Source organism: Chiloscyllium punctatum, chromosome 13 (genome assembly GCF_047496795.1).
Source record: "Chiloscyllium punctatum isolate Juve2018m chromosome 13, sChiPun1.3, whole genome shotgun sequence".
NCBI lineage: Eukaryota > Metazoa > Chordata > Chondrichthyes > Orectolobiformes > Hemiscylliidae > Chiloscyllium > Chiloscyllium punctatum.
Genome location: NC_092751.1, coordinates 93,252,963 through 93,269,427, shown reverse-complemented (window position 1 = coordinate 93,269,427; position 16,465 = coordinate 93,252,963). Strand labels below are relative to the sequence as shown.

The window sequence follows — 16,465 nt, the reverse complement described above, 5'->3', positions numbered from 1 at the left end:
GTGTTCTTGAAAGTAATGGGCTACTGAAATTGGTAAATGCATGCATTTTAATCTTGATATGACTGCTTTGATTTGTGCATCATTAAGTAATAGAATATTGTCACTTATTTTAGGGCTTGATACTCAGTCAAGTATGAAATTTTACCCTTCTGATTCCTCTCAGCTTGAATAAAGAATACAACTGTCAGAGCATATGCCAGCACACAAAGCCAGTAGGCTGAAACAAATTGTTAAAGGTTGAAATGAAACAGAGTGCAGTCAGTTTAATCAGTATGTACTGTAGATCAAACAGTTGGGTACAAGAAACCTGTAAAATATTTCAAAAGCTTTTGCAAATATAATAATTATGTTTCAGCAATAGGAAACTAAATGAAGTACAGATGATGCATTTTGAAAATTACTTTTGATGCTTTTAAGAAATGTGCATTGATTGCCTTTGAAATCTCTGTGGAAGAATAGAATGCCCCTTGCATTATACACAAAGCATTCTCAAGTTCTGTAAGATTGAAAAAATGGTATTAAAAATGCAATGTATGTTGGCCATCTTCCCAAGCTGCCTGATCTGTGTCCTAGGAACACATAACTTAGCATGCAAATATGTATGGCCATTACAAAGTAATGGGGAGTGAAAAACAACTTGTGACCTAAGATCTTCTGTTATGAACTCCTGGGTTATTCTCATGGGCTTCTGAAGGGCTGCAGGAGGTCACAAAACATTTGGATAGAAACATTCCAACTCTGACCTCTTCATTGCTGTCACTTGACTTGCAACCAAGCAGAATCTATCTCTTAGAATATCAGCTTGGTAATGAGACTAGAAAGATTTAACTGTTTATATCATATCATGCATGAAATAAGCTAATATGAACTCTCGGATTTTGGTTTGTACAATAAATCTGAACTATTTTGCCGAAATATAACCCTAAGTTGCAGTTGGAAGAGCCCAGCGTTTTGTGAGAGATTTACTCTAGTCAAGCCTTTCCTACCTTTTTGCAGAATTTGGTATTCTTGTAACTGTGTCTATGAAGGCTTACGACATTGTCCTGGGATGTGAGATCTCTGACAGAAAATTTAAAAAGCTAATTGTAATATATTATTTTCTAATTACAGTAATAAATCTGGTATAAAAAGCTCCTTTGTTCCACATATTTGTTTCAAATTTATAATAGGAGTACTGGCCTTATAATGCTTTCGATAAATTATGGATCAACTTGTCAGTTGGTTATATTTTACTTTTTGTGTGACCTTTTTCTTAAATATTGGCAGAATTATGTTTAATCTTTGTATAATAGCACTTTACAAAAGACTATTGTCAGAGTTTTGATACAGCATTAATGAATTGTATATTTATATGTATACCGTGCATTGTAACATAAGTTGATGTAAGTACAATTATATTTGCTCAAGGGAAGAGTGATTTGGCACTGCAGAAATTAATGCATTATTTTGTTTACTTTAATAGAAATATTGACAAGTTCCTAAAGTATACTTTTCCTCTATGAACAACTACTTGCATTTCTGTACACTTTAATAAAGCTGCTTCTAAAACAAATACAGGTTTTAAAAAATAACAAATTTCAATTATTTTAACCTAAAATGAAGGTCACAATTCCAAGTCAGTCAGTGTAGCTAATTGTTTCTTCTCAGAAATAGACATGTGAGAGCATAATCAAGCTAATATCTCTTGAATTAATGCAGTCGGATTTTAAATGGTCACAAAATTTGTTAGCATTTCATAGTTTGCTCACTATTCTTTCAATTTCTGCTTGCTAACAGTTGCAGTATTGTCATGTTCATTATCTTAGTTCTGTTTATCCTCTAACAACTTGCTGAGTTCACAATATGATCAGAGATGTTTCTATTCTGAAACCAGCTGCTACTTGCTCTGCTCCCCATCCCCAAAATATATTTTCGTTCCCACAACAATATTTCTACCTCGTTCCATACTATAATGCCCGACATCATTTTCTATCCTGATAATGGAAGAAGAACATAAAGACAGTAAATTAACATATAAAGGAGAATAAAAATGTTTACAATAAAGGATTATGGTTAGATAAACAAAGTGAATCAAGTAGAAAGAGAAAGTTAAATTAAATGCAGACTTCTCTAGTATTTCCCAAAACCCACAATCTTCAAGAATAGAAAGAGCACGTTCATGTGAAGAGCACCATCTTCAAGTTCTCCTTCCTAGTAAGACACCTTGATTTGATTTAGACCTACGCTGCCATATCTTATATGCCACAGAGTCAAAATCCTAGAATATCTAACCTGACATCATTAATTAGTACCTCCACCATACAGACTGCACTGATTCAGGGGTGGCTCACCTGCATTAACTGAGGGCAACTAAAGATACACAAAAAGTGGTGGTCTTGCCAGCAACAGCCGCATCCAGAAAATAAATTTCAAAAATCACCTAGTTTCTCCTTAGTGAGAAAAGTTTCCAATTTTCCTATTTCTGTTCTAAAATAGATAACTTTGCATCCCTCCTCATTGAACTCTTACAGTTTTGCTCACTAGCAATCTATACTGTTTTGCAGTTTTCTGCTTCTCTCCAGATTTTATGATGCCTAGACTTGGTAGCATCTGGAAAGTTGGATAGAGAGCCTGACTCCTTTGACCAGTTTGTTTATATCCTTATTTTATTCTCTTGTTACCTCCTACATTCAAAATATTTTGAAGTTTTTAAAAATGTTCTATTACTTTGCAATTTACGGAGGCATTGATGTATATACAAGGTTAGTCAGTGGAAGCTACTACTGGTTATTTCTTGCATTTTCCAAATGGTGACAGATGCCAATTTCCAATAATTGTCGAGAATGGATTTTTATTAATTGTAATGTACAGGCAGGTCCTGTGTCTCTTACACAGTGAACTGTCTAAAAAGATTAAGTCATGCCTTATGGTAAAGTTATGAGCTACTTATGAATCTCTAAATTATAGTGAACATCTTCCAGCAAATTTCTTTTAGTTTCCTTTAAAATAATCGTGTCTATGTTTCTCACTGCTTCCTCTTGCCCACTCCTGCTGGGCTAATTCACTTACAGCAGTAATTAATAGTAAGAGCACCTTCAGTTCTCCTTCCTCATCCCCCACATTGACTCATTGCAATCTTTCCTCTAGTTGATATCATTGATCACTGCTGTTCACAAATTATAGACAATAGGTGCAGGAGTAGGCCATTCTGCCTTTTGAGCCAGCATCACCATTCATTATGATCATGGCTTATCATCCTCAATCAATATCCTGTTCCTACCTTATCCCAGTAACCCTTGATTCTACTATCCTTAAGAGCTCTATCCAACTCTTTCTTGAAAGTATCCAGAGACTTGGCCTACACAGCCTTCTGGGGCAGAGCATTCCATGCACCCACCACTCTGAGTGAAGAAGTTTCTCCTCAACTCTGTTCTAAATGGCCTACCCCTTATTTTTAAACTGTGTCCTCTGGTTTGGGACTCAGCGGAAACATGCTTCCTGCCTCCAGAGTGTCCAATCCTTTAATAATCTTACACGTCTCAATCAGATCCCCTCTCAGCCTTCTAAACTCAAGCTATACAATCCCAGTCGCTCCAATCTTTCAGCGTAAGATAGTCCCGCCATTCTGGGAATTAACCTCATGAGCCTACGCTGCACTCCCTCAAGTGATTAAAAGCCAGCGAATGATCAACCATCAGGCTAAATAATGACTATGTATAGTTCATAGTAAAACTGGAAGTACACTGTGTGTTCTACAGAAGAATGTGCACTTGTAAAACAAGGTTAGATCTTATGGAATACAGGGAGAACTAACCATTTTGATACAGAACTGGCTCAAAGGTAGAAGACAGGGTGGTGGTGGAGGGTTGTTTTTCAGACTGGAGGCCTGTGACCAGTGAAGTGCCACAAGATCGGTGCTGGGTCCACTACTTTTCATCATTTATATAAATGATTTGGATGCGAGCATAAGAGGTATAGTTTGGATGACACCAAAATTGGAGGTATAGTGGGCAATGAAGAAGGTTACCTCAGATTACAACGGCCAATCAGATGGGCCAATGGCTGAGAAGTGGCAGATGAAGTTTAATTCGGATAAATGCGAGGTGCTGCATTTTGGGAAAGCAAATCTTCGCAGGACTTATACACTTAATGGTAAGATTCTTGGCAGTGTTGCTGCACAAAGAGACCTTGGAGTGCAGGTTCATAGCTCTTTGAAAGCGGAGTCGCAGGTAGATAGGATACTGAAGAAGGCATTTGGTTGCTTTCCTTTATTGATCAGAGTATTGAGTACAGGAGTTGGGAGGTCATGTTATGGCTGTACAGGACATTAATTAGGCCACTGTTGGAATATTGCGTGCAATTCTGGTCTCCTTCCTATCGGAAAGATGTTGTGAACATTGAACGGCTTCAGAAAAGATTTCTGTTGCCAGTGTTGGAGGATTTGAGCTATCGAGAGAGGTTGAACAGGCTGGGGCTGTTTTCCCTGACGCTTCGGAGGCTGAGGGGTGACCTTATAGAGGTTTATAAAATCATGAGGGGCATGGATAGAATAAATAGACCAAGTCTTTTCCCTGGGGTCGGGGGGTCCAGAACTAGCGGGCATAGGTTTAGGGTGAGAAGGGCGGCACGGTGGCACAGTGGTTAGCACTGCTACCTCACAGCGCCAGAGACCTGGGTTCAATTCCCGCCTCAGGCAACTGACTGTGTGGAGTTTGCACATTCTCCCCGTGTCTGCGTGGGTTTCCTCCGGGTGCTCCGGTTTCCTCCCACAGTCCAAAGATGTGCAGGTCAGGTGAATTGACCATGCTAAATTGCCCGTAGTGTTAGGTAAGGGATAGACGTAGGGGTATGGGTGGGTTGCGCTTCGGCGGGGCGGTGTGGACTTGTTGGGCCGAAGGGCCTGTTTCCACACTGTAAGTAATCTAATCTAATTAAATAAAGGGAAAGATATAAAAGAGACCTAAGGGGCAACATTTTCACGAAGAGGGTGGTACATGTATGAAATGAGCTGCCAGAGGAAGTGGTGGGGGCTAGTACAATTGCAACACTTAGGAGATGTCTGGATGGGTATATGAATAGGAAGGGTTTGGAGGGATATGAGCTGGGTGCTGGCAGGTGGGACTAGATTGGGTTGGGTATCTGGTCGGCATGGATGAGTTGGACTGAAGGTTCTGTTTCCGTGCTGTACATCTCTATGACTCTAAGTAATTCTGTTTCTATCTTCTTTTAAATATTTTTTTTCTCAACACTTTTTTGGACCTGCAACATTCTGCTGGACAGGAGCCCAAAGACTTAGTCATTTCCTGAAGGTGTCAAATCCAACATATGGTGTAACAAACAATATAACATGGCCTGTGTAGGTTACCTCAAACTGAAAAAAGTAATTGAGTTCATCCACTACATGGATCGAAATAACAAAATAGATTAAATGTTCTCATTTCTCTGTTCTTTTTAACAGCATTTTCTCTGATCTGTATATAGGCTACTTACTTTCAAGGCAGGAAGGACAGGCAGGTTCACCTGAAAAGCCCCTGTCTGACCTAGGACGGCTTTCATACCTGGCGTACTGGAAGAGTGTAATACTAGAATACCTACAGCGGCATCAGGACAAGCATATCAGTATAAAGGGTATTAGCAGAGAAACGGGGATGTGCCCACATGACATTGCAATGACCCTGCAGCAGCTAAAGATGATTGACAAGCGACATTGCAAGTAAGTATCATGTGTAAAGTATAAAGCCAAGACATTAGTTTTGACAAACTATGCATGATTGTATCAATTTGCTAGAATCATTTTTTAGGTCCATCAATTGATCTCATTTCTATGAATTACTTGCTGTTCAGTGGTGTACCTTTTGGTAAATGCTGTAACCTCAATTACATATCAAATGAACTGACATTTTACATTTTTACTGATGAAATTTTCAACAGCCAATTTTAGTGTTTTGAACAATTACTCAAAATTTCATATTGTAAAAATTAACCTCAGTGAGTCCTAACAAATTTACTTACAGGATGTTTTATAATATTTGGTAACTTAAGCTTCAAGCCACACAAACAACATGGCAAAAAAAAAGCGTAGCCTGAGTGCAGTATAAAAGCATTGTCTGTGAAGTCTGTTGAAGTGTTTCAGCAGGAATTGACAAAGCAATTTCTCCACATACCTAATAATGTGACTCATCTGTAGCAGTTAGGTGTTCCAGGTGAACATTTTATAACCTAATATGCAAGCTCTTCATATTTGATGGAATTCTGATGAAATGCCATCAACTTGAAGCATTAGTTGTGTTTCTGTCTCCATAGATACTGCCTGACCATCTGAGTGTCGCTAGCAATTTCTGTTTTAATTACTTTGTGACAATGTTCATCCATTATTGTAAAATTACATTTCAAATATAAAGTAATTTTTGGTTACAATAGTTCATCATAGGATTAACTGGTTACCTTAAAAGAAAACTTATTTCACAGAACCTCCGACAGTGCAAGGTCATGATATTGCAATCTCAATATTTCAAGCATATAAGAGAAACCCAGTAGTTTTAGCTAGGGAGGGGAACCGAATTCTGAAGAAGTCATTGGATTTGAAACGTTAACTTTGTTTCTCTCTCCACAGATGCTGCCAGACTTGCTGAGTTTCTCCAGCATTTTCTGTTTTTGCTTCAGATTTCAGTACAACAGGGTATTTTGCTTTTGTAAAAGAATGTTCATTTTTTGCATATGAGCTAAGGAATGTGAAATAATGTAATTGCCTGTCATTCTGATTACTATTTTGAGAATAGAGTGAAATGTTCACTACTGGCATTTCTTGTTACAAAAAGCAGTCCTTGATCAGATAACACATGCGCTGGCAGCATAAATGAGACAAGTATTTGGTGAATCCTTTTGAAGAATCAACAAATCCAGCAGCAATAACACAAACTAAATACACCTTTGTTTTGTAGATTTGTTATAATTCGAAGGCACAAACTGATTCAGGAGCATGTAGGAAAGTTGCATTCCAATCCACGTGTTAATGAAGTGGACCAAGAGAGCCTGCGGTGGACTCCATTGGTAGTGTCCAGTGCTGCTGTTTCAGAAGAGGAAATGGAGGCTGAAAAAGAGGTAATTGTTTTTAACAGTTTGGGTATTTTCACTGAAATGGATTTGGTTGCTCCTCTTGTTTAGTTCTATTTTGAACAATTTTAACTTAACTTTTTCTTCAGAATTTTCTTCAATTACCTATTAAAAAGGGTTGCTTGACCATTTTAATATTCTGCAGCAGAATATATTTTTAGTAAAATCCATATGAATAATATTTTGGCAACAGTGGGCTATCATGAATATTAAATATATGGTTGAGCATGGTATCAAGGTCTGGATGCAGACACGAAGAGGTCAGTAAAAGCAGAAAACACTGAAAATATTCACTTGGTCAGGCAACATCTGAGGGAAAAAAGCAGAATTAAAGTGGGGCCCTAAATTGCAGGTCAATAATTCATCAAAAATGTAGCAATGTTCCTTATTCGATTGGACCAGGGGAATCCAATGTCCTAAGACCTTATCTTCATCCAGGAAACCAGAATAACTGACTTCACATGTCAAAAATTCAAAGGTAGAATTTAAAAACAAACAGGTTAATGGCTAGCCTAAGCAATTGTAATGTAGAGAAGGAGGAAGCAAGATTTCTGGATTGAACATATCCCACTTACCATCTAATGTTGAGACTCTTCCCCTCGAGCTTGTATGATAAAAGCAGATGTCCCGTGAGAAAGAATTTCTCTGTACTGTATCTTAAAATCTTAGACAATCCAAGTATCATGAAAGTAAACCTGGTTTGAGATCACTGTATTCCTACATGGTTTCCATTATTTTTGTGGGTAAAGGACACATTATACAAATTTGTTCATACATCACTATTTTCATGTACTCCTCCAAGGAAAGCTATATATTATTATATTAAAGATTATTATATTAAAAATTCAGTTGTGTCTCACACTTGTAGATGTCTGACAGTCGCTTAATTGTTCTCAAGATCAAAGTGTTTGATATATAAGTAATGTTTAAAAGATTGTCAAAATTCAGCAGAATGACCAAACATTTGCCATGTCTACAAGAATATCTGCCTGTTGTTAGCAAAATGGATTTCTAAGACTTCAGGGAATGTTCATTCACTAAAGGTATGATCCTTTTAATGAGATGTGAAATCGAGTTCCCCTGATATATGTTGGTTCAGTTCTATATTAAAGATCACTATTTGGATAAGATTGGTGAGTTCGTTCAGTGTCCTATGCAGTTCTGTGCAGTCACACAGAAATAAGATTATTTTCCCACTCACCCCGTTGCTGCTGGTGTTACCTTGCTATGCACAATGTATTGTACTTCAAGTTATTGTACGTGGGAGGACTTTCTCCAGTTTCTTAGATGTGAAACCAGGGGATGTAGCAATCTTCATATTCCTTTAACTTCCCAAACATGATAGTGTTAAACTTCTGACAGTCACTTAGGGAAACCAGAGATCAAGAATCCGTCTTCATTCAGTTTTAGTTTTATTCGCAGTGTGAACCATACAGTAATGTTTGGATAGTGGTGCACCAGTCACAAAGGCCACAAGTGTTCCAGTCATGTGGTGTAGTGGTAGTGTACCTACCTCCTGATTCTGAAGGACTGTACTCAAGTCCTGCCTGACCTGTAGGTGTATCATAACATGTCTGAACAACATGGCTAAAAATATCTATATCTCCAGGCCACTGTGGTGCCCACCAATTGTGGAATGCCTCAAGCTTGCCAATGAACATAGTAAGCTCCCTTTCCAAGGACAACCAGGCTTAGGTGCAGCCACATAAAAAAGGGAGGTAGTCCGATCTAACAACTTTCTCCATAGCTCATGGCCCTGTGTCTCCTTTGCTCAAGCAATCATTCAATCTGTGCTCCATTTCTTGTATGTCTAACGTTAATTTATAGATATTCTGGAGGGGAATCTTATGGGACAGTGATAGTGCCTCTATGTGATGTTTTCTAAGAAACTTATTGATGTTACTGCACATCTTTGGAGCTGGTGGGACATCCACCCACACCTCCTATCTCAGAGATGGGGGCCACTACCAGTGCTCCACAAAAGCCCTAACCATATTTTGCATCACTAGCCACGGGTGAGATTCTGGAAGACTGGAGGGTAACGAATGTTGTGCCACTATTCAAAAGGTCTACAACGAAAAGCCTGGGAACTATAGACCAGAGAGCTTAAAATCTGTACATTATTTGAAAATATTCTGAGTGTAAGATATACATGCATTTGGAAAGACATGGTTTGATTAAGAGTAGTCAGCATGGCTTTTTGAGTGGGAGATCATGCCTCACAAATTTGTAAGAGTTCTTTAATGGAGTGACTAGGAATGTTGATGAGGGCAGGGCGGTAGACGTAGTGTATATCGATTTCAGTAAGGCCTTTGATAAGGTTTCACATGATAGGCTACTCTGAAAGGTTAAACCGCATGGAATCCAGGAGAAGCTGGCAAATTGGATACAAAATTGGCTTGATGGTAGGAAGCAAAGGATAATAGTGGAAGGATGCTTGTCAGACTGGAGGCCTGTGACTAGTGGAGTATGTCAGGGGTCAGTGCTGGACCCATTGCTGTTTGTTATCTGTATCAATAATTTGTATGAGAATGTACAAGGCATGATTAGGAAGTTTGCTGATGACACTAAAATAGGTGGTATTGTGGACAGTGAGGAAGGTTATCAGAAATTGCAACAGGACCTTGATCAGCTGGGAAAATGGGCCAAGGAATAGCAAATGGAGTTTGACATAGATAAGTGTGAGATCTTGCATTTTGGAAAGCTATGGTGGGAGTTTAATGGTGAATGGTAGGCTCTTAAGGAGTGTAGTGGAACAGAGGGATCTTGGAGTTCAGGTGCACAGTTCTCTTAAAGTGGAGTCACAGGTAGACAAGGCAGTGAAGAAGGCTTTTGGCACACTGGCCTTCCATACTCAATGCCCACCCTGATGATCAAAGACAATCAACAGACAGGAGGGTTCCCTCCCAGTTGGAGAACATTTCAGTGGTCCAGGACGTTCAGCCTCGGACCTTCGGGTGACCATCCTCCAAGGTGGACTTCAGGACAGGCAGCAGAGAAAAGTGACCGAGCAGAGGCTGATAGCTAAGTTCAGTACCCATAGGGAGGGCCTCAACCAGGACCTTGGGTTCATGTCACATTACAGGTGACCACCACACACACACACACAAACACACACACACACACACACACACACACACACACACACACACACATATACTCCTACTCCTACACACACACACTCTCACTCCTCTCTCTCACTCTCACTCTCACACACACTCCCACACTCACACATGCACGCCCTCACAGACTTAAGACACTTTGCACTCACTACACACACACACATACACTTTCTCACACTCACAACACAGACAGACAAAGAGTCACATGAACACATATATATTGTGGGGTGAATTTGTACTTTCAGGGTTACATTGTACTTTGTTCAAAAACTGCATGCATTCATGTAGAACTCTGAGCTCAAAAATTGCATGAATTTATGTAAAACTCCGTTGTCTCACTTTTTAGATTAGAATCAATCTAAACATCATGGCATAGACAGAGAACACAGGGGGCCAACACCTTCAACATATTGTCTAGCTATCACCATTGTTAACAGCTAACCCGAGAATGCACTTTTTAAAAAAAAGGTTTTGTGATTTACACATGAAAGAAGTGAAACTATCACTATATTCTAACAGATGAAAGGCTTAACAGACAATCAATTTTTCAATGCATAATTTCAGTTACATCACACTGTAAATTTTTACTATAAATTGTGTGTGTTAGGATTGAGCCCTCCACTACCACCTAATGAAGGAGCGTTGCTCCAAAAGCTAGTATGCTTCCAATTAAACCTGTTGGACTATAACCTGCTGTTGTGTGATTTTTAACTTCGTACACCCCAGTCCAACACCGGCATCTCCAAATCACCCTGATGAAGTTGGGAAGTTATGTTGCAGTTTGTACAGGATGTGAGGCCACGCTTGGAGTATTGTGTTCAGTTTTGGTTACCTTGATATAGGAAGGATGTTATTAAACTGGACAGAGTACAGAAGAAATTTACAAGGATGTTGCCTGGACTCAATGGTCTGAGTTACAGGGAGAGGTTGGACAAGATAGGACATTTTTCTTTAGAGCGTAGGAGACCGAGGGGGATCTTATAGAAGATCATGAGAGGCATGCATAGGGGAATGCACTCAGTCTTCTTCCCAAAATCGGGGAATCGAGGAGTAGAGGGCATCAGCTTAATGTTAGAGAGGAAAGAATAAAAGGGAACCTGAGGGACAACGTTTTTACACAGAGAGTGGTCCTCATATGGAATGAGCTGCCAGCAGAAGTGTTTGAGGCAGATACACTAACAACATTTGAAAGGCATTTGGACAAATACATGGATAGGAAAAGATTAGAAGGATATAGGCCAAGTGCAGGGAAATAGGGTTAGTGTGGAGGGACATTTTGGTTGGTATGGACCAGTTTGGGCCAAAGGGCATATCTCTGTGCTGTAGGACTCTTATGACTAGAGTGGCCCAGAATTCCTGGCTAATGTTTTGAGTTCATGGATTGAATCCTACATTGTGATGATAAAATTTGAATTAAATAAATAGTTAAGTGTTAAAAGCTAGTCTAATGGTGACTCATCAGCAAACTTACTAGTCATGCCTTGTACATTCTCATCCAAATGATTCACATAGATAACAAACAGTAATAGGTCCAGCACCGCCGCCTAAGGCACTCCATTAGCCACAGGCCTCCAGTCCAATAGCACCCTTCCACTATCACCCTCTGCTTCCTAACATCAAGCCAATTTTGTATCCAAATTGCCAGCCCCTCCAGGATTCCATGCAAACTAACCTTCCAGAACAGCTTACCATGTGAAACTTATCAAAGGCCTTACTGAAATCCATATAGACTACATCTACCATTCTGCCCCTGTCAACCTTCCTAGTCACATTATCAAAGAACTCTACCAAATTTGTGACGCATCACCTCCCACTCACAAAGCCATGCCGACTACTCCTAATCAAATTCTGTCTTTCCAAATGCATGTATATCTTATCTCAGAATCTTCTCAAGTAACTTACCTGCCACAGACGTTAGGCTTACTGATCTATACTTCCCAGCCACTAGTCCAATGACATTACCGCTATACCACCATCTCTCCACAAATCCCCAGTATTGTGATCATAGTACCAGACCCAATTGCTTTCGGTATCACTGTCTCACGTGGTTGGAGTTGAGAGCATATTTAAGATATGTAAAAAGATTGGTGGCTTTTGATAACTTTCCCAACTTTTTCTTCACAGATGTTATACTGTTGGGAGGGAGTTGTCCTGATAATCCTCAATATTATATCATAGCATCAGATGAAACATAGACAAGAAAACCATCTAACTGATAGTGCCCTCTGTCAACTGTTGAGACAATACTCGTCCAGGTTAAACGCCACATAGTGAAAATATTGAGGAAGATTATGACATAGTTTCAATTCTGGGAACTTTACTGCCCATAATCAAAAGTGACTGACTCAAAGGCATTACTAAACAATGTGGCGAGTCCTGAATTTATCTGTCATATTGGGCTCGCAGCCAACTATAGGAACAAACCTATTAGATCTTGTGCTTCCTGTTGCAGATGCGTCTGTCCATAACAGGAAAGGTAGAGTTAACAGCTGTACAGTTCTTGTTAAGATGAAGTACTACCTTAGCATTGAGCAAACTTTCAATTATTCTGTGTGGCAGTACCACAGTGAGGTAGGTATAGAATAGATCTAGCAGCTCAAATCTGGCCACCACAAAATGTTGTGGCTATCAGCAGCAGTAGAATTGTCTTCAACCATATCCTGTAACGCCATGGCCCAACATATTCCTTATTCTTCCATTACCATTAATCCAAGGAATCAACCCAAGTTCAGTGAAGAGTGCAAGACAGTTCCAGGAACAGCTCTGGATATAGGTGTCAACCTGATGAAACTGCAAGACTAGCATGTCACAGCAAATAAAATAACGGACTGTGTAAAGAACTAAATGGTGGGGGTGTTCTGGAAAAGAGGAACATTAAATTGACAAAGACAGAGGATTTGGCAACATTGCAGGGCAGCCATTAGATTATGATCCCAACAGGTGTTATTACAGTACAAGTTAAATTCTAGTCAGGAACCTGGCTTGATGGATCATATTTTTATTGTTTTTCTTTTAACAAAGACGTCTCTCACTGAAGCATAAGTGCACAATGCTGCAGGTTTTGCTTTTATTAACAAAATGGAAGAACATAGAAAAATTTTTAACACTCAGTAATTCCAAAATGCTCCTGTATAATTTGAAAAGAAATAAAGTGGCTTTTGTACTGCACCTAAGACACTACTGTTTGGTACAGTTCCCAAAACATGATTCATATACTAGTTAAACTAGTCTCTGTACGTAACACCTTAGTGGGTTTAACTCACTTTTGACTTCAGCTGTTAAACTTGGGAGTGTGCTAGCTTCTTCCTCTAGCTACCTCACAACTGAGCTTCACTTTAAGAAACCTTTTCAGGGATTTTTGTTTAGATCTGGTGTTGAGAGCTCAGTAACAAATGTTCCATAATACCTCTACAAAATCTAAGACTGTTATATTGAAGGCGTGATGTAAGTTAAGTTTTCTGGTAGTTTTGCCGAATTGATGACATACTGTCAACTATATGACTTTGAATTCTTCTTCTTCAGGCAGCAATTAATAGAAATGTTAAGAAAAACTGCAAAATGCATCTGCTACTTCAGAGGTGATTTGTCAATTGGTTAGCTCTCCAGCTGACAGATTGTTTATGATTCTAAATTTATACTTAACCTCCATCTACCCTCATCTGAAGCTGTTGTCTGCTACAAACATTGGCTTTTTAAAGGATTTTTCTAATTTCCAAACACTCTAGCAGATTGCTGTCATTTCACAACAAGATTTGAATTTCTATGTATATGCAAATGAAAATTGAGTCAGGATACCCTGTCTAAATGTCTCACCACATCACTGATGGACCCAAATTATTTGATGTTAGTATAAGAGTGGTGCAACTGCCTAGTGCAGAAAAACTGTCCATTTCCTGTGAGTAAATAAAAGAATCTCAAACTCTGCCATGAAATCTGTATCATATTATCTTCTATTCTTGGTATGCAGCATTTTGATTTAGAAGTTCTCACTTTCAATTTCAAATTCTTGATTGTCTGAATGCCTCCCTATCTCTGTAGTCTCCTTCAGCTCTACACACCCTCTTGGACATCCTTGATCATTCTGCCGTTAGTGACTGTGCATTCATCAAGCTGAATAGGAACTCTGGAATTTGCTTTTTATATTTCTATTCCTCCTGTTAGTCCTTTTAAGCAGCTTCTTAAAACATAATTGGCTGGCGAAGCTATTGGTCATCTGTCCTCCTATGCCCTTATGTAGTTCAGTGTCAAATGGTGTTTGGTAACATCTTAGATGTTTTATTACATGATGGTACTATCTAAATGCTCATTGTTGTTGTTGATCATATACCAACTGCTGAATAGCAAGAGAGAATGGAAGAATTTTCCAAGAGACATCACAAACTCAATATAGAGATGCACCCATGCGCTGTTTAAACAAACATATTTTGTACAGTCTTAGTCTGTCCCAGATGAATAAAATGCATTATTATACCAAACAACAATAGGAAGAGTGAAGGCAGAATTTGTGATTTATGGTGAAAATAACTCAATTTCGTTTTTATTATGAGATTCAGGGATTTTAGCTGATCTTATCCAATAAGATGCTGCAGTTTTATCTATTTGTAATTATGGCTGTTGGTTTATGGCATTGAACCAGTCAAATGCCTTCTTAGTATACTGAATATTTTACTGATGTTTTACTGACTTTATTTGATTTAGCCCATTTCTCTATAAAAATCAAAGGATGGTGATATTGCCTATAGATGATCATGGCGATCAACAATTAGATCTATGTAATTCGGATCCTAACTCCCTAAACCTGTTTTCCACTGGCATGGCCCAAGACAGGAGTGTGATGTGAGTCACCACTTGTCTGAATGAGTGAATCTGCAGCAGCCCTCAAGAAGTCCAAAGCTATCCAGGACAAAGCAGGCTATTATTTGACACACCTTCACCACCAATATAGTAATTGCAGTGTGTACTATGAGATGCACTGCAGCAATTCTCCAAAGCTCCTCCAACAGCACATTCTAAATTGCTACCCCTACTACCTGTAAGGATAATAGCGGCAGATGCATGGGAATACAACCAGCTGAAAGTCCCCATCCTGTCACACGCCACCCTGACTTGGATTTCTATCACTGTTGTTCTGAGTCAAAATCCTAGAACTCCATCCTTAATGGCACGTGGGTGTACCTTTTCCCCAACGACCAGAATGGTTCAAGAGACAGCTCAGTTAAAAATCACACAACACCAGGTCAGTTTAGATTAGATTACTTACAGTGTGGAAACAGGCCCTTCGGCCCAACAAGTCCACACCAACCCTCCAAAGAGCAACTCACCCAGACCCATTCCCTTACATTTACCCCTTCACCGAACACTACGGGCAATTTAGCATAGCCAATTCACCTAACTTGCACATTTTTGGACTGTGGGAGGAAACCGGAGCACCCGGAGGAAACCCACGCAGACACTGGGAGAATGTGCAAACTCCACACAGACAGTTGCCTGAGGCAGGAATTGAACCCGGATCTCTGGCTCTGTGAGGCAGCAGTGCTAACCACTGTGCTATCGTGCTGCCCTTAAAATAAAAATGCCGCCATGTTCTCCAAGGCAATTGATGATGAGCTCTAAATGCTGGCCTAGCAAGTGATCCTGTGAATAAATTTAAAAAGTAGTCAAGCCTAAGTAAGATTATATGAAGACACTTCAATCAATTTGATTATTTCTGTAACACCTGCGTTAGCAACTAGCATCTTACTAGTACAGTCCCTGGTTGTATTATATCCACCCAGAATGGTAATTCCAGCTGTCAGGCATCCTGAAACAAATATAGATTTTATGATTATGAGAAAAGGACAGAAACATTCTGTTTGTTAATTTTTTTAGCTGGAATTAAGATGGCAGCTGGTTCCTTTGATCAAAACTGAAAATGTAAAGACTGCAGGCACTGTCATTAGAAAACCAGTAAATTCTTTGTTCAGAAACCAATCAAGCCGAAAGTGCTTTGGTAGCTAGAACTGCTTTTCTGAAATACTTAATATATGCAGAATGATGGTGATATAGTAGACTATTCTATTCTGTAAGATTTACTAAGCCATTAGAGGAACTCATTATTGGAGCAAAATGTCATTTGGGCAATGACAATATCCAGACATTAATACCTCACCTCCCAAAGTGACAAAGCTGTTGATTATTCAGTTTATTTACTTGAAAAGAAATGGGTACAACATGAAAGAAATCTCACAGTATAAATCACGGCTCAACTGCTA

General features: G+C 39.2%; 1 protein-coding gene across 3 annotated transcripts in view; it reads left to right on the top strand.

Annotated features, from left to right (window-relative positions):
* Nucleotides 1-16,465, top strand: part of kat6b (K(lysine) acetyltransferase 6B) — a 206,064-nt gene that overhangs the window by 171,638 nt on the left and 17,961 nt on the right. For all 3 annotated transcript variants that reach the window (XM_072583260.1, XM_072583261.1, XM_072583259.1), the window contains exons 13-14: nucleotides 5,461-5,692; nucleotides 6,921-7,080. In XM_072583260.1, coding sequence (XP_072439361.1) covers nucleotides 5,461-5,692; nucleotides 6,921-7,080 — 392 coding nt within the window. The remainder of the gene's footprint in view (nucleotides 1-5,460; nucleotides 5,693-6,920; nucleotides 7,081-16,465) is intronic.